This window comes from Gasterosteus aculeatus, chromosome 7 (genome assembly GCF_964276395.1).
Source record: "Gasterosteus aculeatus chromosome 7, fGasAcu3.hap1.1, whole genome shotgun sequence".
In the NCBI taxonomy this organism is placed as follows: Eukaryota; Metazoa; Chordata; class Actinopteri; order Perciformes; family Gasterosteidae; genus Gasterosteus; species Gasterosteus aculeatus.
In genome coordinates, this window is record NC_135694.1 from 28,955,784 (window position 1) to 28,978,918 (window position 23,135).

At 47.5% G+C, this 23,135-nt stretch overlaps 1 protein-coding gene across 5 annotated transcripts; it reads left to right on the forward strand.

Annotated features, from left to right (window-relative positions):
* Positions 1 to 80: 80 nt before the first annotated feature.
* On the forward strand, positions 81 to 22,860 carry myo7ab (myosin VIIAb). 5 transcript variants are annotated; one of them, XM_040180990.2, is made up of 51 exons: positions 81 to 463; positions 1,417 to 1,506; positions 2,883 to 2,951; positions 3,444 to 3,557; positions 3,703 to 3,855; positions 4,176 to 4,193; positions 5,066 to 5,250; positions 5,502 to 5,623; positions 5,762 to 5,904; positions 5,998 to 6,111; positions 6,225 to 6,378; positions 6,485 to 6,561; positions 6,689 to 6,808; positions 6,953 to 7,095; positions 7,172 to 7,382; positions 7,486 to 7,621; positions 8,164 to 8,270; positions 8,489 to 8,530; positions 9,608 to 9,745; positions 10,133 to 10,291; positions 10,672 to 10,764; positions 11,040 to 11,134; positions 11,321 to 11,405; positions 11,517 to 11,735; positions 12,521 to 12,838; positions 13,441 to 13,650; positions 13,772 to 13,948; positions 14,032 to 14,121; positions 14,494 to 14,621; positions 14,871 to 14,997; positions 15,132 to 15,251; positions 15,456 to 15,629; positions 16,362 to 16,589; positions 16,785 to 16,955; positions 17,041 to 17,158; positions 17,234 to 17,360; positions 17,663 to 17,832; positions 17,935 to 18,125; positions 18,379 to 18,503; positions 18,574 to 18,731; positions 19,263 to 19,416; positions 19,538 to 19,693; positions 19,773 to 19,878; positions 20,204 to 20,317; positions 20,409 to 20,496; positions 20,586 to 20,692; positions 20,803 to 20,988; positions 21,120 to 21,236; positions 21,381 to 21,464; positions 21,609 to 21,728; positions 21,812 to 22,860. In XM_040180990.2, exons 3-51 carry the CDS (start codon positions 2,934 to 2,936, stop codon positions 21,902 to 21,904), a joined length of 6,603 nt encoding a protein of 2,200 aa, XP_040036924.2. In that variant the 5' UTR covers positions 81 to 463; positions 1,417 to 1,506; positions 2,883 to 2,933; the 3' UTR covers positions 21,905 to 22,860. The 5 variants fall into 5 exon arrangements, with proteins under 5 accessions (XP_040036924.2, XP_040036925.2, XP_040036927.2 ...); XM_040180991.2 differs by having other exon boundaries at positions 17,938 to 18,125; XM_040180993.2 differs by lacking the exon at positions 8,489 to 8,530.
* Positions 22,861 to 23,135: the final 275 nt, after the last annotated feature.

The window sequence follows — 23,135 nt, forward strand, 5'->3', positions numbered from 1 at the left end:
GTTTCACTTAGAATGTGGCAACAACTTGGGAGTGGAGCCCTGGGTCCTCCCCCCCCCCCCCCCCCCCAGACTCCACCTCCCAGCTAATCAGGATCAGCAGCCATGAACGAGACGCCGCGAGTGAGTCCGGAGCCCCGTTGCTGACCTAGACGCCAAGACCGGGACCGGGCCTCGAACCTCCGGTGACCCCCAGGAGGGGGGCCACGAGAGCACGGAAGAGGAGGACAACGGGAGGAGGATTTATTTATTTGACCACGGAGAAGGCGGCCGACAGAAGAAGTACAGGAGCCGATACGACAGGCTTCATCCCTCAGCTGCTCCTCCAGTCCTGCATCTCTCATCACAAACCCCCCCCCCCCCCCCCCCGCCCACCGAGGGCCTCCTCGCGTCTCCCCAGGGGCCACGGGTGTGAGAGGAGACCAGGGCAACGACAAGGGGGGACATCTACAGAGTGTGTTTGGAGGTAAGGGGGGAGGAGGGGGGGGGTAAGGGTCGAGGCCGAGGGCTTAACCTGCAGGCCGCAGTGCTCCTGCTGTAGCTTTAGGCCAAAGCCTCTTACTGCTCTGTGGCCCGTGTGGGCGCTTAAAGGAGCCGTTACGTCTCCTTCTGGTGAACACATAATGCTGCAGTGTGTGTGTGTGTGTGTGTGTGTGTGTGTGTGTGTGTGTGTGTGTTTGATTTCCCATTTAGATTCCAGTAGAGATTGCGTCTTGTCTGATAAGACGACAGTTTTAATTGTCTCTGAGACAATTGAACAGAATAGAACGAGAAATGTGATCAATACGACTAGAGACAAGATGAAGAAACCTTGAATAAATTACCCCAAAATAATTTTATTCCACTTGTTCAGTCCACACTAAAATATGTGATCGAGAAGCAGAAATCCCTCTCTTGTTTTTGATTAATTTTCCTCCTGTTTTTTTCTGTTGGATTAAGGTTAGATCCATTCTTAGATCCGTTTTTGTGAAAATGAGAGTAAGGATTCTTTGGAGGGAGTCAAAGTGCTGTCATCAGGGTCAAGAATAATGATATAGCCGATAATAATATAACAAAGCTAACATTGTGACACAGATACTAGTAGTTGTTCGTTTCGTTTTTGCATCGTTTTTTAGTACCAACAACAAAAATCTGAAAAACTGGCACACACGATATTGATATTACAATAACATTAAACAAGCCTCAAAACCCAGATATGATTAGATAGAAATATGTCATTTACAAAATACGTTTCTCAAAATAGTTTCAATTATTGCTTAATGTTGCTTACGACGTTAGATGAATGGAGCTCAACGTATATGGGTCCCTCCGCACAGTACAAGTAGCACAAACTGACTCTTGGCAAAAGCACCTTGAGGCCTAATTGAGTTGCACTGAATTCTCCTAAATTCTAATCTTCTATGAAATCTTTTTCCACAGACTGGACCACCAGAACTCGTAGAAAACATGGAACCATAAAACGTTCTCAGTCAGCGATGAATGCTTCATGCCCCTCGGAATCCCTCCCATGTGAGTCCCAACACACACACACACACACACACGGTAAACATGCATGTAGGCATTATGGGCCACACACGCACATTAGTACCCGGCGCATTAGCGAGAATGTTGTTGGGCCTTTGCATGAAAATCCCACAGCCGGTTAACTTGAGGTCACGTGACCTGTGACGACGGATGTCTCGTGGCGCAGGGGAACCGCAATGCCCCATGTCAAAGTGTCCCTGAGCAAGGCACCTAACCCCTAATTGCTCCCCGGGCAAAAATGTAAAAGCCATGGATTAAAAATGTAGTGTAAGTCGCTTTGGATAAAAGCGTCAGTTAAATGACCTGTAATGTAACTTCAAGGTCAGGTTTTGAATTATGTGGAGCTGTTCTAGTGGGACAGACGTTTGTCAGTTACATTGCTTTATTTCCTGTTTGATCTCAAACGCTTAAGACTGTATTTTACTATTCTACTTTCATCTCGGGCTAAACACTTTGTAATAATATATCATCATTTCTGGGCTGACTCTCTGTTTGAATCAATCAATCTGCAAAGTAACCAATGCCGTCAAATAAATACAGTGGAGTAAAGAAACAAAAACCTGAGTGAAGTAGAAGAACCTCGTCATGGTGAACGTAAAGCACGGATCCATAGGTCTGTGTTTGGGATTAACAGATCGGCCCCCTGCGGTTCTGGACAAACAGGAACCACAGCTCAGCTTCGGTCTTTGCATTAGCCGAGCACATCGTGACCTCCTGCGTGCGAACGAGGCTCGAACGGAAAATAACTGCAGGCCGAATGTCTGCACAGCTCCAGGGCGGCGGCGCCGCCGTTACGAGTGGATCACACAGAATGTGTCTTCAGGGCAGAGAATCGTTTGTGCGGCAAACGTTAATCTACTTATTGGACCCCCAATGGATCGTTAGTACCCTCATCCCCTTTACCTCATGGCATCGTCATCTCACATGCAGTGCGGCCTATTTTTGGTCACATAAGCTATTTGTACTTTTTTTCAATGGACTAGCAGGGCAAAGGTCATCCAAAACGTGGCGTTCTGTTTGAATATTCCATTCAAACCGATCTTCTTGATTCATCACAGCTCCAACGTTGACTTGATGCATTTTTAAAGGCCGTCTCGCCACCCAATTCTTTTCCGTGTGGAGGAAAAGAACTTGCGTAGATAACCGGAGTCAAAGACGTCCTTGTGAGCCGGGTACCTGCAGCTTCCTCGCCGTCGGGATAACAAAGGAGAAAATGATATAACTGGCTTCTACTCAAGCAATGAGATTAGCCCCAGGAATCCATAAAGCCTTTAACATCCCCCACCAGACCCTTTAACCCCTCCCTCCTTTCCTGCCGGCGTCTAACGTTCATTACTAACCGCGACTCGTCTCCTTTGCAGAGCCCACACGCGGTGACTTCTGATGCGCTGGTACCGACCCGAGTCTGAACCATGGTCATTCTGCAGCAGGTCAGTCACGTTGGGGTGGAAACATCTCGATATATCGCTCATCGTTTGAACGGTAAAAGGAGCCGTCGACCATCAGTTTCTCCTTTCTGCTGAACTCACTAAATCACCTTTTGAAGGTGACGCTTTCCGTGAAGGTTTAAACCCAGATAAGCAGAAGTTCAATTATAATATCCACAAAAGATTAGATGGCGCCTGATATACAAATTATTTTAATTTTTTAACAGCAAATTCCGGTTAAGATAAGAATTCCCTGGGTTAATTATATAATCATTAACGCAATATGCAGAGGGTCAACAAAAGTAAAATGTCTCTAGTTTCTCATAGTTCTACATGTTTGTGTCTATTTGCAGACTAGTCACACAGTCACTATTCAGCTAGTTACCGTCTTTCTGTTAGGAATCCTTGTATTTTCTATGTACTTGACCGTTTTGGTTTTTTTCTCTCTTGCACCGGAAGCCTGTTCATTGTATGTGGCCCTTTCTCCTCATCCAGGGGGACTATGTGTGGTTGGACCTCAAAACGGGCCGAGAGTTTGACGTCCCCGTGGGGGCCGTGGTCAAACTGTGTGACTCTGGACAGATCCAGGTCCTGGATGACGAAGGGAGGGTGAGTCAAAGCGGATACGAGTCTTTCTGTTCTATTACCGTCACAATTTGCCCAAAATAGGAAATATGTCACTCAGTCAAGGCCTGCCAGTTCATTTAATGATTGAAAAAAAGAAGGCATCTAAGCTTCTTTCTCTTTCTCGCAGGAGCACTCGATATCCCCCCAGAACGCCGCCAACATCAAGCCCATGCACCCCACCTCCATCCACGGGGTGGAGGACATGATCCGCCTGGGGGACCTCAACGAAGCCGGCATCCTCCGCAACCTGCTGATCCGCTACAACGAGCGCGTCATCTATGTTAGTGCCCCTTTCGTTCGCTCCTCTCGAGCTGCTTGGCATCGCTCACTCGGGGGGGGATCTCAAAACGGGGGGGGGGGGGAGATTCTCGCTTCTTCTCGCCCCAAACTGAGCTCATCCGTGGCGCTCACACCTGCTCGGGGTTGGCTTTATCAATGGGCCGAGCGGGCTTAAACAGGTTTACGATGCATATATCGTTTATTAGCTGGCGCTCAACAGCTCAGTCGTCCCAAAGCTCCTACAAACTTGAAATGTGTTGTGCAGTCGCCCAGTTAGTTGTGTAATAGCTTTTGGTTGTTTTGTTCTCTCTCTCCATGTAGACAAATTGTGGTGGAAGGGTGAGTATGAAGTCCAAATAGAAACACTTGCTGTGACTCTCTGCCTCTGCGATGCCTGCTGCCTCTAACATTATTCCATGTCTACGTTTGCTATATCTAACATGCAGCTGCTGTAACTGTGGGTGGTGAAGGCGGCCACGGCGTTACTCCAGTTATCTCTGCTGCTTCCGCCGCTGCTTTGTGTTGAGTTTAGACACCGGGAAGCGTTAGCGTAACGCTACCACATGATAGAGATGGTTTAGTGGGACGAAAAGGTCGATCAGACCTTCAAAGAGACTAAATCTTTAGTCTTTATTTTCATTTTAAGTGAAGGTTTCATTTGTGGCTTTTCTTGGTCTCCATGTGTTGCTGTGCAACCTCGTGCTTGTTTTATTAACTGACTTTTATTCTCGCTTGTGTCATCACAAACTTTGAATTCTGTAATTCTCAAAGCAAACAAACCTCCCTAATCCACAAAGATCAGCGCTAAATGCCACATGCAGTGAAATGATTTCCGTCTGCAGGGACTTTCCTCCGCTGGAAAACTGCCTTCTTCCTTTAATAAGTTGTTTTCCCCGTCTACAGTCCCTAATATTACGTATATTTTATCTCTTCTCCTTGGAAAGCAGGTTGTGTTTGTAGCTTGAAGCTTTCCTTCATTCTTCACTATATTCTTGGTGCAAAGGCAACATGCTTTGCAACGGGGACATATGCAATGAAACGCAAAAATAAAGACAAATTGCTTCTTGGTGCAAAACATTATGGCCGGAGTGTTTACGCTGTGACATCCTTTTATAAATCGGACCTTGACACGAGGAAGATAGCAGTGCACCATTCGTGGTTCGTGCATCTTCTCCCTACATACGCTCTTGTGTTTTCTTGGGTTCCCACAGACGTATACGGGCTCCATCCTGGTTGCAGCCAATCCTTACCAGCTGCTGCCCATCTACAGCCCGGACCAGATCCGCCTGTACACCAATAAGAAGATAGGCGAGTTGCCGCCACACATATTCGCCATAGCAGACAACTGTTACTTCAACATGCAGCGGAACAACAAGGACCAGTGTTGCATCATCAGGTGGGTGGACTGAAACACGTGCAGTTAAGAGCCGCTTAAAGGGAAGCGCGTAGATACCATCAATCTACACATCTGTGCAAAGGTTGAAATTAATCCCCTTCCAGCATCTCTAAAGCTCATTAATGAACTCTTTAGAGCTGTTGCCTGGCAACGGCCCCCAGCCAGAAAAATAGTCAGATGCTCATCATTTAAGACATTAAGGCCAATAAGTATTCCCCAAATATGACGGTTTGGTGCTCGCTGTGTGACAGCGGAGAGTCCGGAGCCGGGAAAACCGAGAGCACGAAGCTGATCCTGCAGTTCCTCGCCGCCATCAGCGGACAACACTCGTGGATAGAGCAGCAGGTGTTGGAGGCCACGCCCATCCTGGAGGGTCAGAAAGCCGCCGTGTTGTGACGCTCTTGCTCTCGCGCTTTTGATTGTGTGGAAACGATCTCCAGCATCAGTTCGTGTTTATTCACCTTTGCTTCCCGTCGCCACGCTCACCGTGTGTGTTTGTCGGTCCGCTCAGCCTTCGGCAACGCCAAGACCATTCGCAACGACAACTCCAGCCGCTTCGGGAAGTACGTCGACATCCACTTCAACAAGCGAGGGGCGATCGAAGGGGCCAAGATAGAGCAGTACCTGCTGGAGAAGTCCCGCGTGTGTCGACAGGTGAGACGCCGCCGGACCTCCTTCCAACTTGAGGTCCTTTCTGTACATTTTTGTCTCCTTTTTCTGACTCTCTGCGCGCCGCCTCTCCTGCAGGCCCCGGATGAGAGGAACTACCACGTGTTCTACTGCATGCTGAAGGGGATGGCCCCGGAGATGAAGGCCAAGCTGGGCCTGGGCCTCGCCTCGGACTACTCCTACCTGACCATGGTGAGTCTGCGGCTGAGTGAGTGTACCGACGCCTTTTACTCCGACGACTAGTAAACCAACTCCCCGTGCAGCAAGTGTCTCCACTAGTGAAAAACATCTATTTCACCCTCCAGGGCAAGTGCACGGCGTGTGACGGTCGAGACGACCTGAGCGACTACTCCAGCATCCTGTCGGCCATGAAGGTCCTCATGTTCACGGAGACGGAGAACTGGGAAATATCCAAACTACTGGCGGCCATCCTGCACATGGGCAACCTGCGCTTTGAGGGTGAGATGAGCGGCACATTTGCTCTTTTCCATCAGAGGTGTTTAGAGCATCGTCACATGTCGGAACGGAGATGCAGCCGATGATCTTTTTGGGGGGTTTTCCTCAGCTCGTACGTACGACAACCTGGACGCCTGCGTGGTTGTGAGGTCTCCCGACTTGATTACTGCCGCTTCGCTCATGGAGGTCTGTGAAAGCAAAAGTACTGATAATACACCCAATGGTCCTGCATTGAAAAGGGGTTACGGTCACATACGTTGCGCTGGAGTTTAAGCTTTAAATTGAAGACTTCTCTTCCGCTGCTCTGCTGCAGGTGGACCCGAAGGACGTGATGGTGTGTTTGACCACGCGCACCCTGATCACTCGCGGGGAAAGCGTCGCCACGCCTCTCAGCGTGGATCAAGGCCTGGACGTGAGAGACGCCTTCGTCAAGGTGCCAGACTGTTACCAAAAACTCTCTGCCAGGCTGCAGTGATGTGAATGCGTAGATGTTTCAGTGAAAACAAGCCTATAAAACCCTCTTAAAGTTACAAGGAACGACGTGTCTTCTTACTCACCATGAGTGACTTCTGCCCAGGGGATCTATGGGCGGCTGTTTATCTGGATCGTGGACAAGATCAACGCCGCCATATACAGACCGCCCTCCTGCGAGAGCAACATCATGCGCCGGTCAATCGGGTTGCTGGACATCTTCGGCTTTGAGAACTTCATCCTCAACAGGTGCCAAATACCTGGTCCTTAGATCACAAACCACCATCATCGGTCCTCTAACATCTTGTTTCGGGCCGCCCTGCAGTTTCGAGCAGCTGTGCATCAACTTTGCCAACGAGAACCTGCAGCAGTTCTTCGTTCGCCACGTCTTCAAACTGGAGCAAGAGGAGTACAACCTGGAGGACATCAGCTGGCAGCACATCGAGTTCACGGACAACCAGGACGCGCTGGACATGATCGCCAACAAACCCATGAACATCATCTCCCTCATCGACGAGGAGAGCAAGTTCCCGAAGGTGCAACGCCGGCTTTTGATTCACTCGTGCTTCGATTTTGTGTGTCTTTTTTTTTACGTGTTTACTGGAAGTATTGAGTTGATGTCTTCATCCTTGTTTTAAGGGAACCGACGCTACGATGCTCTACAAGCTCAACTCGCAGCACAAGCTCAACTGCAACTACGTCCCGCCTAAAAACAGCTACGCGACCCAGTTTGGAATCCAGCACTTTGCTGGCGTGGTGAACTATGAAACCAGAGGTGCGTTCAGTTGCTTCATTTCAGAAGCTTTGTCTAACTGTTTTCAATTAACCTTCGGTAAGATCAGAGAAGGAGAGGATCCAAAATGTGCTCGACCTGAACAAACACACAGTGCCAAATATGGACAAATGTAAAAGTTCTTTCTGCAACACTTTAAACAAGAATATATATTTTTTTCCTCCATATCTAACAGCCTCACTTTACAAGTTGAATGTTTTCAAAGATGTATATTTTGAGAATTGTCATTTTTCATGCAAAAACATTTTACCTTTCCAGCTTCACAAAGGTGACAAATTAAAAAAGTTGATTATTGTAATATATTAGAAATATTGTTGGTTGGAAATAATTATCATTCCTCATCATTTTCAATTTTTCAATTCAAACAATCAATGGACAAAATACTCACCAGATTAATCTGGTAACAAATAATTGTGAGATTCTTTTAATATTCATAATAAGAATATTTTTCATGATACTGAATTATTTTTGACATTTCTCCCTGTGCGTAAGTATCTTAACTCCTCTCTCTGTTCCCCCTCCAGGCTTCCTCGAGAAGAACCGAGACAGCCTCCACACGGACATCATCCAGCTCGTCCACTCGTCCAGGAACAAGTTCATCAAGCAGATCTTCCAGGCGGACGTGGCCATGGTGAGACGACTACTGTACAAACCGCTCCGTTTCGCCTGGTCTACTAATATCTTTCAGCTCCTGTTTGCTGTCTTGAAGTGATAATTTCGTTCTTCCCTTCGGGGGTTTTCTCCTCACAGTGTTGGCTTTGTTTTTTAGTTTTTTTTACTAATGGTACGCTCCTTCTTCTCCTTCTTCTCTCTCTTCTGTGTGCCCTCTTTCTTCTCCTCTCACATCAGTTTCTGTGCGGCTATCAGCAGCCCAGCACTCCTGCTCCCAAGGTAATCAACGGCCGTGATCGACATGTTGTCACTCACAAAAGCCCGAAAAGAAAACACAAATCCTTTGTTCCTTAAGCTCTCGTTTTTATCCGACCGGTCTGCAGGTTTTTGAACGGGTTTATTTGATAAAAAGTTAATGAGGAAATAAACCGGCAAACCCCAAACACACACACACACACACACAATTCAACAATTTCAGGAAGCAATTATTGCTTTTTGACAGGAATATCTGAGGGGCTTTTCAAACTTATGGTGTTTTCTGTTTGGCTTCTCTGGAGCGTTGAATCACAGTGAAGACGTCTGTCAGAGGTTCTGTCTCGTTTCCTGTTTCGTTGGTTTGTTCAGTTGTAATTCTGTGTGTGAGCCTCGCGTGTTTACTTTGTGTACCAGTGTTTGGGGTTTATTCGCACGCTGCAAACCAATTTAAAAAGTGTCACATAAATGACATCAAGCTAGATTATCTCTAAACAACAATAGACAATTTAAACAGATTAGATGGATTTCACTGAGCGCCGTATGTTGACAGACGAGTGGTACTTTATCTGCAATGTGTCAGGGGTCAAATTAAACAGGAAATGGAGGAAAACGACCACAAACGGGGCAAAAAAAAAATCAGTCAAAATAGTTAGGCAGCTAGCTTTGAACTGATTTTATTTTAGAGGCTGAAGGTCAAGGTCACTCTGACCTCATATGCATCCCAATCTGGTGAACGATATATCTCATTTTGACCAAGTTTATACATATATGACCATTTGGGGGCAGCGTTTTCTTGTTCATATGTGGATTTAGTTTTAAATACGCAGAGAAATATAAAATATATGCGCGCAATCATTTGAACTGATTCAACCAAAATCCAGAAATATGTTCGTCATAGGAGCCAAATATTTGCCTCACGGAGAAACATTTTAGTTTTGGTTAAAAAACACGGATAGTACAACTATATCCAAGGTTATTATATTCAATATCTACAAGCGAGGGCCTAAATCAGAATGGGTTTACCTGCTTGAAGGAACTTGTCCCTCTGAATTGGTGGAACGTGATCTCATGTTTCTCCGCCGGGTCGGCGTGTGCTTGCAGGGTGCTGAGACGAGGAAACGCTCTCCGACTCTGAGCAGTCAGTTCAAGCGTTCCCTGGAGATGCTGATGAGGACGCTCAGCGTGTGCCAGCCCTTCTTCGTCCGCTGCATAAAACCCAACGAGCTCAAAAAACCAATGGTGAGTTCATGCGAGAAGGAAACAGGACTCAAGTTTGTGTTTTTGCGTTCCAAAAGATGTTAAATATTATCTGGCAAGCGATATATGCTGATGCCTGTGGAACATCTCTATGTGACTTGTCTGAATGGAAAAGGTCAATTAAGGTCAATATTTTCTGTAGTTAGGCTTTGGAAGGGGCCAGCTTAGCTGTTTCCAGCCTTTGCGCTAAGCTAACTGGCTGCTGATTGATTCATATTCACTTTGACGACATCATTCATCCAACTCTCAAAAAGAAAGCAGTTTTTCCCCCAAAAAACAGACTCTTTATGCAAAAAGGAAATTGTTCAACACCCGTTTGTAGTGATTTTCATCTCTGCTCGTGTGTTTCTCTGTTTGTTTGCTCCTTAGTTATTTGACAGGGAGCTGTGTATTCGTCAGCTGCGATACTCCGGCATGATGGAGACCATCAGAATACGGCGGGCCGGTTATCCCATCCGGTACACCTTTGGGGAGTTTGTGGACCGTTACAGAGTCCTCATGCCTGGCGTCAAACCCGCTCACATACAGGTCGGAAACGCAACGCCTGTCACCTGCAATAACCGGGTCAGGAAGTAGTTGGCCTAGCTTAGCATATGCATGGTCAGTACGGCCAGCTGACAACCAACAAATCGCTGGTTTATTAAAGGCCAGGTTAGCTTTTTCTAGATGCCTCTGGTCTCTATGCTAAGCTTTGCTAACCACTTTATATCTAAAAGTGACTTTTACTGCAGTACAGTAGGACTGTTAGAATCAGTTAACCAGCTGCTGGATGAACATCTCCTGCAGAATAGCTGTCTAATCTCCTCCGATGCGGAAAATACCAGCGTCACATTCATTTATATGATACTATTACTGAAGTATTTCCGGCCCAGAAGTCGTCACTTTGACGTCGTTCTCTGTCCTTCCAGGACGACCTACGGGGGACCTGCCAGAAGATCGTGCTGGCCCGGCTGGGGAACTATGATGACTGGCAGATCGGAAAGACCAAGATCTTCCTAAAGGTTGTTGTTTTTGTGTACGTGTAAAAGTCGTGACGGCTCGAGTGCAGCATCTCGACTCTCCGTCCCCATCAGGGCTCTCGTTTTGTGCCACAGTCAAAAAGGAGGAAAAATAACGAATGCGTATTTACCCTTTCTGTTTGGCCCCTTATTCATTCCTACTAAAGAAACAAATCTTTAAAAAACATGATTGTCAGGGTTGGATGAACCAAATTTGACTCTTGGGTCCCTGATAGCTTGAGGCTGTTTTCTTTACTGGTCGCTGCTCGTCTCTTCAGGACCATCACGACATGCAGCTGGAGATCGAGAGGGACACGGGCATCACTGACAAGGTCATCCTCATCCAGAAGGCCGTGCGGGGGCTTATAGATAGGTGAATGCAAAAAACAATACGTAGATAGAGCACTTGTTATTCAGTGAAATGTTCCCTGTTTTACTTTTATATATAATGTTTGTGTATTAATATTGTGGAGTATGAAGAAGTAGTATTTGAGTAAATGTACTTCCTCACAGTCCACCACCGTCTGGTTTAAAACCGTCTCCCTTCTCGCTGTGGCAGGAATCACTTCCTCAGACTGAGGAGGGCTGTGACCTTCCTGCAGAAGGTGTGGAGAGGTTATCTATGCAGGAAGAATTACCGCACCGTGAGTCCTTCACGCCTTCAACATGTCCCTTTGCAGCACATCTTTGGTTAAAAAGAAACCCCAACCTGTCCGTCCGTCCCACCTGCTAACACACCTCTCCTCCCCTTTCAGATGCAGTCCGGCTTCTTGCGCCTGCAGGCCGTCTACCGGTCGAGGAAGCACTTCAAGAGTTACCGCACGACGCGGCGCCGCGTCACGCTCATCCAGGCGCGCTGCCGCGGCTTCCTCGTCCGGCAGGCGTTCTGGCGACGCCTCGGCGCCGTGCTGACGCTTCAGGCCTACACCCGGGGCATGATAGCCAGGCGCCTCTGCCAGAGGCTCAGGGCGGAGGTAAACAGTCCTTATGTCTACTACTGCTACTTATACCACGTGGTCAACGCGCCGGGAAGAGAGGGCCGCTGGTGCTGAGGGCATTTGGCATTTTGGAGTTTTTTTTATTAATTTTTTTTACTGTGAATCAGATGTGCAGTTAGTGTGCAGATGTGCGATAGCTGGATGGAGCCCTGCGCTTGATTCCACCGTCAGACCATCTGTGCTTTGTGCGATACCTACTGGGCCCTTTAAACAAAGTGCATCCAAACAACAAGGACGTGCTCACGTTAAGAAAGTCTCCCACGTGATCCCGGCCTGAGATACGTGTCACCGTAACAACCTTCTTTTATATTTCATTTGCTAAATACGGCGATTCAAACCTCGCTGCATCTTGTTGCACGGTGTCTGTGTGTGTAATGATTTTAAAAAGAAAATTGCTTTGCTGTTCTGCCAATTCTTGCAAATTTCCAATTCTATTCCTGTTTTGATAATGTTGAATAAATTAATTGTTTTGTAAACACTTGTTTAATCTCAGTTTGTTATCAGCCTGATAAGTTAGAAATAGCTTTTGGAGACGTATCTGCAGTACCAGTCACCTGACCAGGAAGAAGTTAAGTGGATGGAAGCAGCTCCATGTAACCTGATTAGAGATCAAAGTACGGCCCGTTGCGTTCAGTTTTCAACAATAGTCCATATTCTTTTTAGTCGGCCGCCCGTCTCCACCTGTAATATCCACCTTCAGTCCCTCCGCTCTAGTTGTTAACGGACGTAGTCAGAAGCCAACCTGCCTCTTCCCCTCACAGCTGCAGCATCGCCTGGAAGCGGAGCGCCAGCGCCTGGCCGAGGAGGAGCAGCTGCGATACCAGATGACGGCCCGGCGGGCCAAGGCCGAGGCCGAGAGGAAGCACCAGGAGAGGCTGGTCATGCTGGACCAGCGGCAGGAGGAGAGGGACCGGGAGGAGAAGGAGGAGTCGAGGAGGAAGAAGGAGATGCTGCAGCAGATGGAGAGGGAGAAGGAGCAGCCCGTGGATCACTCCGACATGGTCGACCGCATGTTCGGCTTCCTGGGGAGCGCCGGGCCGCTGCCCAACCAGGACGGGCGGGCGCCGGCTGGCTTCGAGGTACGGGTTCATGGCTTTGTGGTTCCACATAAGGAAAGTCTGACTGAACTAGAAATAACGCCGGTTCAAAATGTGATATGCTTTTCAAACCATTTTCTAATATTCAGGCATCATAATTGAAATATTTTAGTTTGATTAAACCCTAAATGGGAAAAACCAAAACATTAAATAGACTTTTAGGCCCTGACAACAAAAAGGGAAATTCCATATACAGTAGGATACGTTAGTAACATAATAATTATGTCCACACATCGTACATTAACTCGATGGTACGATCTCCATAACACCTTAACACCTCAACGCCTGTTAACCTACAGTGTTGTTTCATGTTCACAGCTTTATTATCTTTATACAACTCAGGACTCCACTGAAATGAATTTGTAGAAAACTTCTCGCTAAAAAACGTATCGAATTCTCCTGGAATGATATTGGAAGCAAATATGCCGTCAGTATATTAAAGAATTAAATATATATATATATATATATATATATATATATATATATATATACTGTGTATACACCATGTGGATTATTAGTAATAATTAGTAATTATTAGCTAATAATTGAGCATGTGAAATAACGTGTTGTGTTGACTCGCTCAGGATTTGGAGAAGACGCCCGACCGCGAGGAGGCTGAGGAAGAAGTTCTGGATGAAGCCATGCCGTTGCCAGATGAGGAAGACGAGGATTTGTCCGAGTACAAGTTCTCCAAGTTTGCTGCCACCTACTTCCAGGGCGTCTCCACTCCCACCTACATCAGACGACCCCTCAAACAACCCTTGCTTTTCCACGAGGACGAAGGAGACCAGCTGGTGAGAGAGCGAGAAGCACCTCGTCGAGCGCTCCGAATCGAAGAGCGACGCCGTCCTGGGATCCGGAGACGCACTCGCCTCGCGGGCTGATTTTTTTAACCTCCCTGCCGTGTCCTCCCAGGCTGCGTTGGCGGTGTGGATCACCGTGCTGAGGTTCATGGGGGACCTGCCGGAGCCCAAGTGCCAGATGGTCATCAACGACGGCAGCGAAAAGATTCCCGTCATGACCAAGATCTACGAGACACTCGGCAAGAGGACGTACAAGAGGGAGCTGCAGGAGCTGCAGGTGGAGGGGGAGGTGAGACGAGGAAGGAGACCGTTTGGAGTGGTGGGGGGTTTTTTCGGAGGCGGTACTGACGGTCATCCCGTTTGTGTCCACAGAACAGCTCCGTAGACGCCCAGAAGAGGAACAGCGTGAGGCACAAGCTGGTGTCGCTCACCCTGAAGAGGAAAACCAAGATCACGGAGGAGGTGCGGCGCGGACCAACGACAACTTTCACAATCAGTGTGAAATGACAACTGTTTTCTTGCTTGTTCTCGTGTGTCCATTTGTGTTGCATAATAGAATATATGTAGATACTTATAACCAGCTTGCAGCTCATTATGTCTGCCTGTAACTCTATTTATTTGTCTCTACTCTCTATAACTCTACTCTGGTGTATGTAAACAACCACCAAATGTGATAATCAAATATTTTATCCCCATTACAGGTAAATATCCTGTTACTATAAAGGCTCTTTGCCCCTTGGACAGTTGTTCCAGTAGAAACAATCTAATGGAGAACCAGTTTGGAGCAATTGTTGAAGAGCTTGCTTTATTTATTTATTTTTCGGTCGGTGCCAGGTGACCCGGCGGTTGACGGAGGTGGACTACGGTCTCCAGGGGAACAGCATGCTGGAGGACCGACCCACCTCCAACCTGGAGAAACTTCACTTCATCATCGGCAACGGGATCCTGCGGCCGGCCCTCAGGTGAGCAACAGGCAACAGAACTTTTACCTGGCTGTGAAACTCAATCGAATACCCACACGAGAGAAGACGAGACCATAAGCGAGACGATATTCTTCAGGCTCCTCGTCTCGGCTGCGGGATGGAGGCCCGAGGCTACATTAGCGGCTGCTAGCAGAGCGCCATAGAGTCGTATGGGATAATCAAGCAGTTTATTCCAGCCGTGTGCTTTGGATCTGAGGTTTAGTTCAGCTGTCGCTTCTCTTGTCTCAGGGATGAGGTCTACTGTCAGATCTGCAAACAGCTCACACAGAATCCGTCCAAGAGCAGCCACGCCCGCGGGTGGATCCTGCTGTCCCTCTGCGTGGGCTGCTTCGCCCCCTCCGAGAAGTTTGTCAAAGTAAAGAACCTCTCACTCACTTTCTAACTGAACCGAGCTTAACGGAAGAGAGATACAGTAGAACGGTAGGAACAGATAAAGCAAAAATCTCACCCGGCTTTTTATGACTTCCCTTTCCATCCCCCTGCTGTCAGTATTTACGGACCTTTTTAATCAACGGCCCCCCTGGTTACGCTCCGTATTGTGAGGAAAGGTTGAGGAGGACGTTTGTCAACCGCACAAGGACCCAGCCGCCGTCTTGGTTGGAGTTACAGGTACGGAACATCATTTTGAGAGCAATGCGTTATAAGTTGGCTGCTCAGCTTGGGAAGGTCCTGAGCAAAGTTATTAGAAAGCATTGAATTTCCCCAAAAATGATTGAAAAATGAATGGTCCTTTTCATTTGAAGGGCATAAAACAATTAGCTTTTGTTATTAAATTGTATTAAATCCAATCCAATCTTTCTTCCGTCCGTTCAGGCCACCAAATCTAAGAAGCCCATCATGCTTCCAGTGACGTTCATGGACGGCACCACCAAGACTCTCCTGGCGGACTCCGCCACCAGCGCCAGTGAGCTCTGCAACGCTCTGGCCGACAAGATCAACCTGAGAGACCGCTTCGGCTTCTCGCTGTACATCGCCCTGTTTGACAAGGTTAGACCACGAGGCTAGACCACGAGGCTAGACCGGGAAGTTAGACCGGGAGGCTAGACCGGGAGGCTAGACCGGGAGGCTAGACCAGAAGGTTAGACCGGGAGGCTAGACCAGAAGGTTAGACCGGGAGTTTAGACCGGAAGGTTAGACCAGGAGGCTAGACCAGGAGGCTAGACCCGAAGGTAAGACTGGGAGGTTAGACCGGGAGGCTAGACCGGAAGGTTAGACCGGGAGGCTAGACCAGGAGGTTAGATCGGAAGGTTAGACCGGGAGGCTAGATCAGGAGGTTAGACCGGGAGGCTACCCCGGAGGTTAGACCAGGAGGTTAGACCGGAAGGTTAGACCGGGAGGCTAGATCAGGAGGTTAGACCGGGAGGCTACCCCGGAGGTTAGACCAGGAGGTTAGACCGGAAGGTTAGACCGGGAGGCTAGACCAGGACGTTAGACCGGAAGGTTAGACCGGGAGGTTAGACCGGAAGGTTGGACCAGGAAGGTTGGACCAGGAAGTTGGACCAGTCCACCATAGCCGTGTTGATGTTGAATGTTTCTTTATGCGTTAAAGTCTAAATAACCTGCTTTTTGGATCAGCTGAGGCACAAAGCTGGAAAATAGGGCTGGCAGATTTTTAGATGCAGATGTTCTCTGATACGACACAGAGGTCGTATATTGAAATCAGGGCGACGGCCGACCTGAAGGCTCCCGGGATGAATTTGCGTATGTGCTTCGCGTCAGGTGTCGTCTCTGGGCAGCGGGAGCGACCACGTCATGGACGCCGTCTCCCAGTGCGAGCAGTACGCCAAGGAGCAGGGCGCCCAGGAGAGGAACGCTCCCTGGAGGCTGTTCTTCAGGAAGGAGATCTTCAACCCCTGGCACAACCCCGCCGAGGACTACGTCGCCACCAACCTCATTTACCAGCAGATCGTCCGGGGGGTGAAATTCGGAGAATACCGTTGTGAGAGGGTGAGCCGCTTCATTTTTAAATAAATTCCTGACAATATGGCCACCCTACCCTGTCTTGGTCAATTCACATCATTATTTTCATTGCATAAACGGTCGGTTGTTTCCAGCTGCAGAAGAACGGTCGTTTCCTCTGTCAGATGTTTCATTTTCACTTTCTCCTCACGATCGTCTCTTGGCGCCGCGTCCGTCCTGCAGGAGGAGGACCTGGCAGAGCTGGCCTCTCAGCAGTACTACGTGGACTACGGCTCTGAGCTCCTCCAGGATCGCCTCCTCACCCTCATCCCCTCCTACATCCCCGACAGAGAGATCACCACCACCAAGACCGCAGAGAAGTGGGCTCAGCTCATCACCAACGCCCATAAAAAGGTATCCGACGCGCCGACAGAGGCCACCTGGGAGACGGTCTTTCAGCGACTCGTTCCGCAGTAACTTGCTGCAAATGTGTGCGCAGGGATTCCACTCCAAAAGGAGGCTGACCCCACAGAAGGTGAAGGAGGACGTGGTGGATTTTGCTCGTTTGAAGTGGCCTTTGCTCTTCTCGCGCTTCTACGAGGCCTTCAAGTTCTCAGGTCGGTGTGCCGTGTTTTATCACAAGTATTTCTTACCAGGTTTATTTCATGGATATGTTCCCGTTCCCCCTCCAGGACCCAGTCTGCCCAAGAATGACGTGATCGTGGCAGTGAACTGGACTGGGGTTTATTTCGTGGACGAACAGGAGCAGGTCCTTCTGGAGCTCTCCTTTCCAGAGATCACTGCCGTGTCCAGCAGCAGGTAAGATTACGCCAAGGGAACGAAAGAATAGTCTAAATGATATTCCATGACATCATTTGCAGTCGGATTTAAAGCTAAATTCTGCACAAATCCAACGTCTGAACTGACCATTATGAATATTATAGCTATGAATTCATAACAGCAAGATAAATAAAAGAGCACATGCAGTACGTGATATTACCCTGAAATGATGCTCTGGGCCACAGTGTCACTTACTGTAGCTTTTAATGGTCTATTTCTGCTCATAGAGCCCTTTTAAACACAACACACCGGCCTTATTAAAGCAAACGTTCGTCTTGCAGAGGGGGTAAACTTCAGGGTCAGAGTTTCACTTTGGCCACCATCAAAGCAGACGAGTACACGTTCACCTCCAACAACGCGGAGGACATCCGGGACCTGGTGGTCGCCTTCCTCGAGGGTCTGAGGAAGAGGTCCAAGTACGTGGTGGGACTGTTGGACTGTTCCAACCCTGGTAAGATTCACTGAGGTTTTGTATTTAAAAACATTGTGTATAGTACAAATATATACTTTTTTTTTTTTTACTTGTCTTAAAATAAATGTTTTTACTTCAAAGCAGGGGTAGAGTCCACATTCCTCAGCTTCTCCAAGGGGGATCTGATCGTCCTGGACGAACACGACGGAGAGCACGTGATGAACTCCGGCTGGGCTCACGGCATCAACGACAGGACCAAGCAGAGAGGGGACTTCCCCGCTGACTGTGTCTACGTGGTGCCCACCATCACCAGGCCGCAGTACGACATCGTGGTGAGCGGGACCACAACAGCCGCGAGCCAACATCTGGAATGCGTGTGTGGGCGTGGCTGGTTCCCGTCCGCCTCCAGTCTTTGCGCTAAGCTATGCTAACCACCGCCCACGCTTCACACTTGGAACTCTCACAGGAAACTTGAATGAACACTTTGCATTTCAGTCGTTGATGCATTCATAGAAATCTACATGAAGATATTTCCGGAGGACGCTTTTTGTCTAAATCCTTTTTTGTACTTCTTCTCCATCTCAGGCTCTTGTGACTATGACTCCCGATCAGAGGCGAGAATCCATCGGTTTGTCCCACACGAGCGTCTCGGGCATCGAGGACAAATCGAAGGCCTACTCGCTGGAGGAGTTCTCCTACGACTACTTCAGGTGGGCTTTCCCGATCCTTCACACGCACACGCGCAAAGCGTCATGTCTGACCCTTCCTTCGTGTTGCCAGGCCTCCTCCCAAGAGCACTCTGAGCAGGGTGATGATCTCGAAGAGCCGGGGGAAGGATCGTCTGTGGAGCTGCACCAGGGAGCCTCTCAAGCAGCCTCTGCTGAAGAAAGTGCTGGCTCACGAGGAGCTCTCCCAGGAGGCCGTGCTGGCCTTCATAGATATCCTTTAATCCGTCTCATGAGTAATGATTTCAGTACCCGTTTAAATCTACCTATTCCTACATTGAATCAGCTGTTACTATTGTATGTTTTTAATGAGTATATTATCAACTTTTAAAAGTTAACACTTATGTCTCCTGTGAATTAAGAACAGGTTAGAGAGACGTTTTGGCACAATGACCACATTGATCACCAATAGGCCACAATAGGTGGAATCGTAACACAGATAGAAAACTAGATGAGACCAAAAGCATTTCTGTTATTCTCCACTTTTAATTTCTCAATTCCCTCTAAAAGAATTCACATTATTTTCACAGATGAAAGGGTCACTAACACAGGCTTGTAATTTGCAACACCAATAGATGTGTGAATAATCATTAATCAACAAAGCAAAACAAGGAAAAGTAGATCCAAACTCTTCCAACCCTCCCGCCAAGTGTGGAGGAAGATCTTCACACACGTAAGAAACTCCAGACAAATCAGGCGCCCGCCCGTCGCGTGGTCGGTTGACGCCCTTGACCGCCGCTCCACCCGTGATGAAGTACATGGGCGACTACCCGTCCAAACGGGTGCGCTCCGTCAACGAGCTCACCGACCAGATCTTCGAAGGAGCCCTGAAGGCCGAGCCGCTCAAAGACGAAATCTTCTGTCAGATTCTCAAGCAGCTGACTGACAATCACATCAAGTAAGCACTCACACGCACACACACACGCGCACACACACACACCAAGTTTTGGTCTAACTACTATTACACTTTAATGCCATAAGAACTGAATTTAGTTATATCTTTGTGTGTGTGTGTGTAGGTACAGTGAAGATAAGGGCTGGGAGCTGCTGTGGCTTTGCACTGGTTTGTTTCCTCCCAGTAACACCCTCCTGCCTCACGTCCAGAAGTTCCTGCAGGCCAAAAAGCACCACCAGCTGGCTCCGGACTGCATGCAGCGGCTGCAGAAAGCCTTACGGTAACACCAGCTTTCTCCTTCCTGGTCGCTTTCTACTCTACTCCACTATTATTAATAGTATTATTATTTCGTGTTGCAGAAATGGATCAAGAAAGTACCCTCCTCACCTGGTGGAGGTGGAGGCCATCCAGCACAAGACCACTCAGATCTTCCACAAAGTTTACTTCCCCGATGACTCGGACGAGGTCGGTGACGGCTGGAAAACAAAATATTCTCACTGCGATTGGCAGAGATGATCGACCCCGTGTCACATTTAAAAGAAAAATATCATGCACTTGAAAAGTAGAAAATGCATCGTTGCTTCATTACATTCCAGAGCCTACGGTCATTGATGATATCTGATACTGATAGTAATTCAGCACAAAAGAAACACATTAAATGAAAATAAAAAAACAGTAGAATCACGTTATGGGAAAAACATGGAAACACGTCAAAAACCACTGAAGAATAACCTGATCGAAGCAGGAAGCGTGAGAGTTTGACGTCTAAGCAGCAGGTTTGCGTCGGCAGGTATTCGAAGTGGAGTCGAGCACCAAAGCCAAAGACTTCTGTCACAACATCTCAGGACGTCTCCTGCTCAAATCCTCCGAAGGCTTCAGTCTCTTTGTGAAGATCACCGACAAGGTGAAGACGACCTGCGGCCTCCACCTGTGGACTCTAGTGAGCCTCTGTTTAGTAACCAGTGGGACATGACGGTGCGATTCTGGTCTTTCAGGTCATCAGCGTCCCCGACGGCGACTTCTTCTTCGACTTCGTCAGGCACCTGACCGACTGGATCAAGAAAGCCAGAACTGTGAAGGACGGTGCGGAGGGCGTTTCGCTTTTAAATCCCAACAACTGTGTCTCTTCCATCTTCCTGTTAAGGACCCCTGAGGGTTTGTTGTGTATGCAGGTGCAGTGCCTTCACTGACCTATCAGGTGTTCTTCATGAAGAAGCTGTGGACCAACACCGTGCCAGGAAAAGACTCCATGGCTGACTCCATCTTCCACTACTACCAAGTGAGTACTGTCACGCATGCAACGTCAGTCCAAGTATCTCCAAGAAGCCAGAGGGGTCCCGTGTTAGTTTAGGGAGGACGTGAGTCACGGCGACCGTCTTCTCTCCACAGGAGCTGCCTAAGTATCTGCGCGGTTACCACAAGTGTCCGAAGGAGGAGGTGCACCAGCTGGCGGCTCTGATCTACAAGGTGAAGTTTGACGACGACAAAACCCACTTCCAGAATATCTCCAAGATCCTGAAGGAGCTCGTCCCTCAAGACCAGATCAGGCACCTGCCCCCCGACGAGTGGAAGCGGGTGAGATTTGGACGCGCGAGAGCAGCAGAACTACGACTTAACTGTGTAGTTAACAGACGTGGTCATTTCTCTCTACATGTAGAGCAGTGGGGGAATGAATAGACGCAAATAAATGTGTGTTTCCCTCTCAGGCCATCGTGTCGCTGTTCAACAAGCACTCGGGAAAGACTCGAGAAGAAGCCAAACTCTCCTTCCTCAAGATCATCTACAAGTGGACCACGTTCGGTTCGGCCTTTTTTGAAGTCAAGGTAAAGACTTAAAGAAATGTAATGGCTGCATGTGTTGTTGTTGTTGTTTCTTTAATGTTTTAGCCCTGCATTCACAAATTTCTTCAAGGGACAAAAGTATTGGCATCAGATATTTTTAATTACTCCATTTGTTTTTTCCCCCAGCAAACAACTGATCCAAGTTACCCAGAAACCCTTCTGATAGCCATCAACAAACACGGCGTGAGTCTCATCGATCCTAAATCTCGGGTGAGTCCCCACTTATTGGTGTTTTCCTCATATTGTGTATTTTTGAACGGCCTGATATCAAAGGTGCACCTTCTATCCCCCCACGTGGAGGAGATAGGGGGTCCGCGGGCGCTGTGCTAATCTCGGTTGTTGCGTTGCTTGCAGGAGATCCTCACCACTCACCCCTTCACCAAGATCTCCAACTGGAGCAGCGGCAACACCTACTTCCACATCACCATCGGGAACCTGGTGCGCGGCAGCAAGCTGCTGTGTGAGACCTCCCTGGTGAGCCCCCGGCTCCCCCAGATCAATACATACATCGTGAACTCGGCACAGCGTATCTGACCTTTTGACCCCAAACCCTGCAGGGCTACAAAATGGACGACCTCCTGACCTCTTACATCAGCCAGATGTTGACAACAATGACGAAGCAACGGACCTCCCGGCGCAGCAGCAAGTGAGCGGAGCGGCTTGGAATGTGCAGCACACGCACACACACGCACACACACACAGTGTGAATCATATAGACAAAATACTGTATTTAACTGTGAAGTGGTTATCAAGGTGTCACTGTAATGCCAATGCGTTCATTAATGTTATTTTGTATTGGCTCTGTCTTAAAAAAATCTCACCTATTGCCTTTAAATCCCCCCGGGGTCGAGTGCAAACCGTTATTCATGTATCATCCTTTTGGAGGCCGAAACGATTTCAAAATGCAAAATAATACAAATTGGAGTCTGAATTTATGAAGGAAAGATGGAAAACTTCAAACAAACCGGTGATTCCAACAGTCTGAATGTTTGTGATTGTCAGTGAAGTTTAATATAAGAAGCTTTAAATGTTACTTTTGTTTGAGAAAATTGTTTCCTCAAATACCGACATCAGCGTAATGACAAAACGGATCTCCACCCGCTTGCTTGAAATACGAAAACAAGACCCACACATTGTTTTATAAGGAAACACCTGAAAAAGTTAATTGTTCATTTTGTTTGTGTTGTGAAGTAGCTTCGTCTTGTCTGAAAGTAACCACTCATGATCGTTTAGTCTCTTTATTTAATAAAATGCCAGTTTGACTGTGCATGCAGTAATCTTTGGAAATGGGCATTCTGGATTTAAGTGTTACCCAATGATTGTTTTGTATTACATTGTTTAGTCATGCATGTGCACAGGAACGGACCATACGTGTGCCACAGTAGTGTTTTTTAGATCACGTACACACTCACTGTAGAAGAGGAATGGTGTCTTTTTTTTCTAAATGTATGAACCATTAGCATTGATTTTTATTAAACATCAAGTGGTAATCATAACACTGTTTATGGGTCATGTGACCACTCCTGTAGAACGGACATTTTCTTAAGCTTGGGTAACACGAACACAATGATCACATTGAATACTAAAATAAATGTAACTGAAAATACGCCTGGACTCATTTTTACATTTATTTTTTTTACATACAATACATCCACATGCTATCAGGTCTTTTTTCTGGATTATTTGACTTCATAGTAATATACCAATTTTGATTTACCATAAAATCAATTATGAGCTTTTAAAAGATCATTTGTCACACTGCAACGAATGTATGCCGTGACTAAACATGCAAATCTTTATAGACCTTTTTTGTTCATTTTAATATGAATACCTATAGTATGGTAAAAGTATTCTAAGTTAGACGGGTTCTTTTTACCCTAT

Coding starts and splice junctions, on each gene's coding strand:
- myo7ab (XM_040180990.2), top strand. Junction 6,112..6,224: donor ACTACTCCTACCTGACCATG/GTGAGTCTGCGG, acceptor TTCACCCTCCAG/GGCAAGTGCACGGCGTGTGA. Junction 10,292..10,671: donor TCAAACCCGCTCACATACAG/GTCGGAAACGCA, acceptor CTGTCCTTCCAG/GACGACCTACGGGGGACCTG.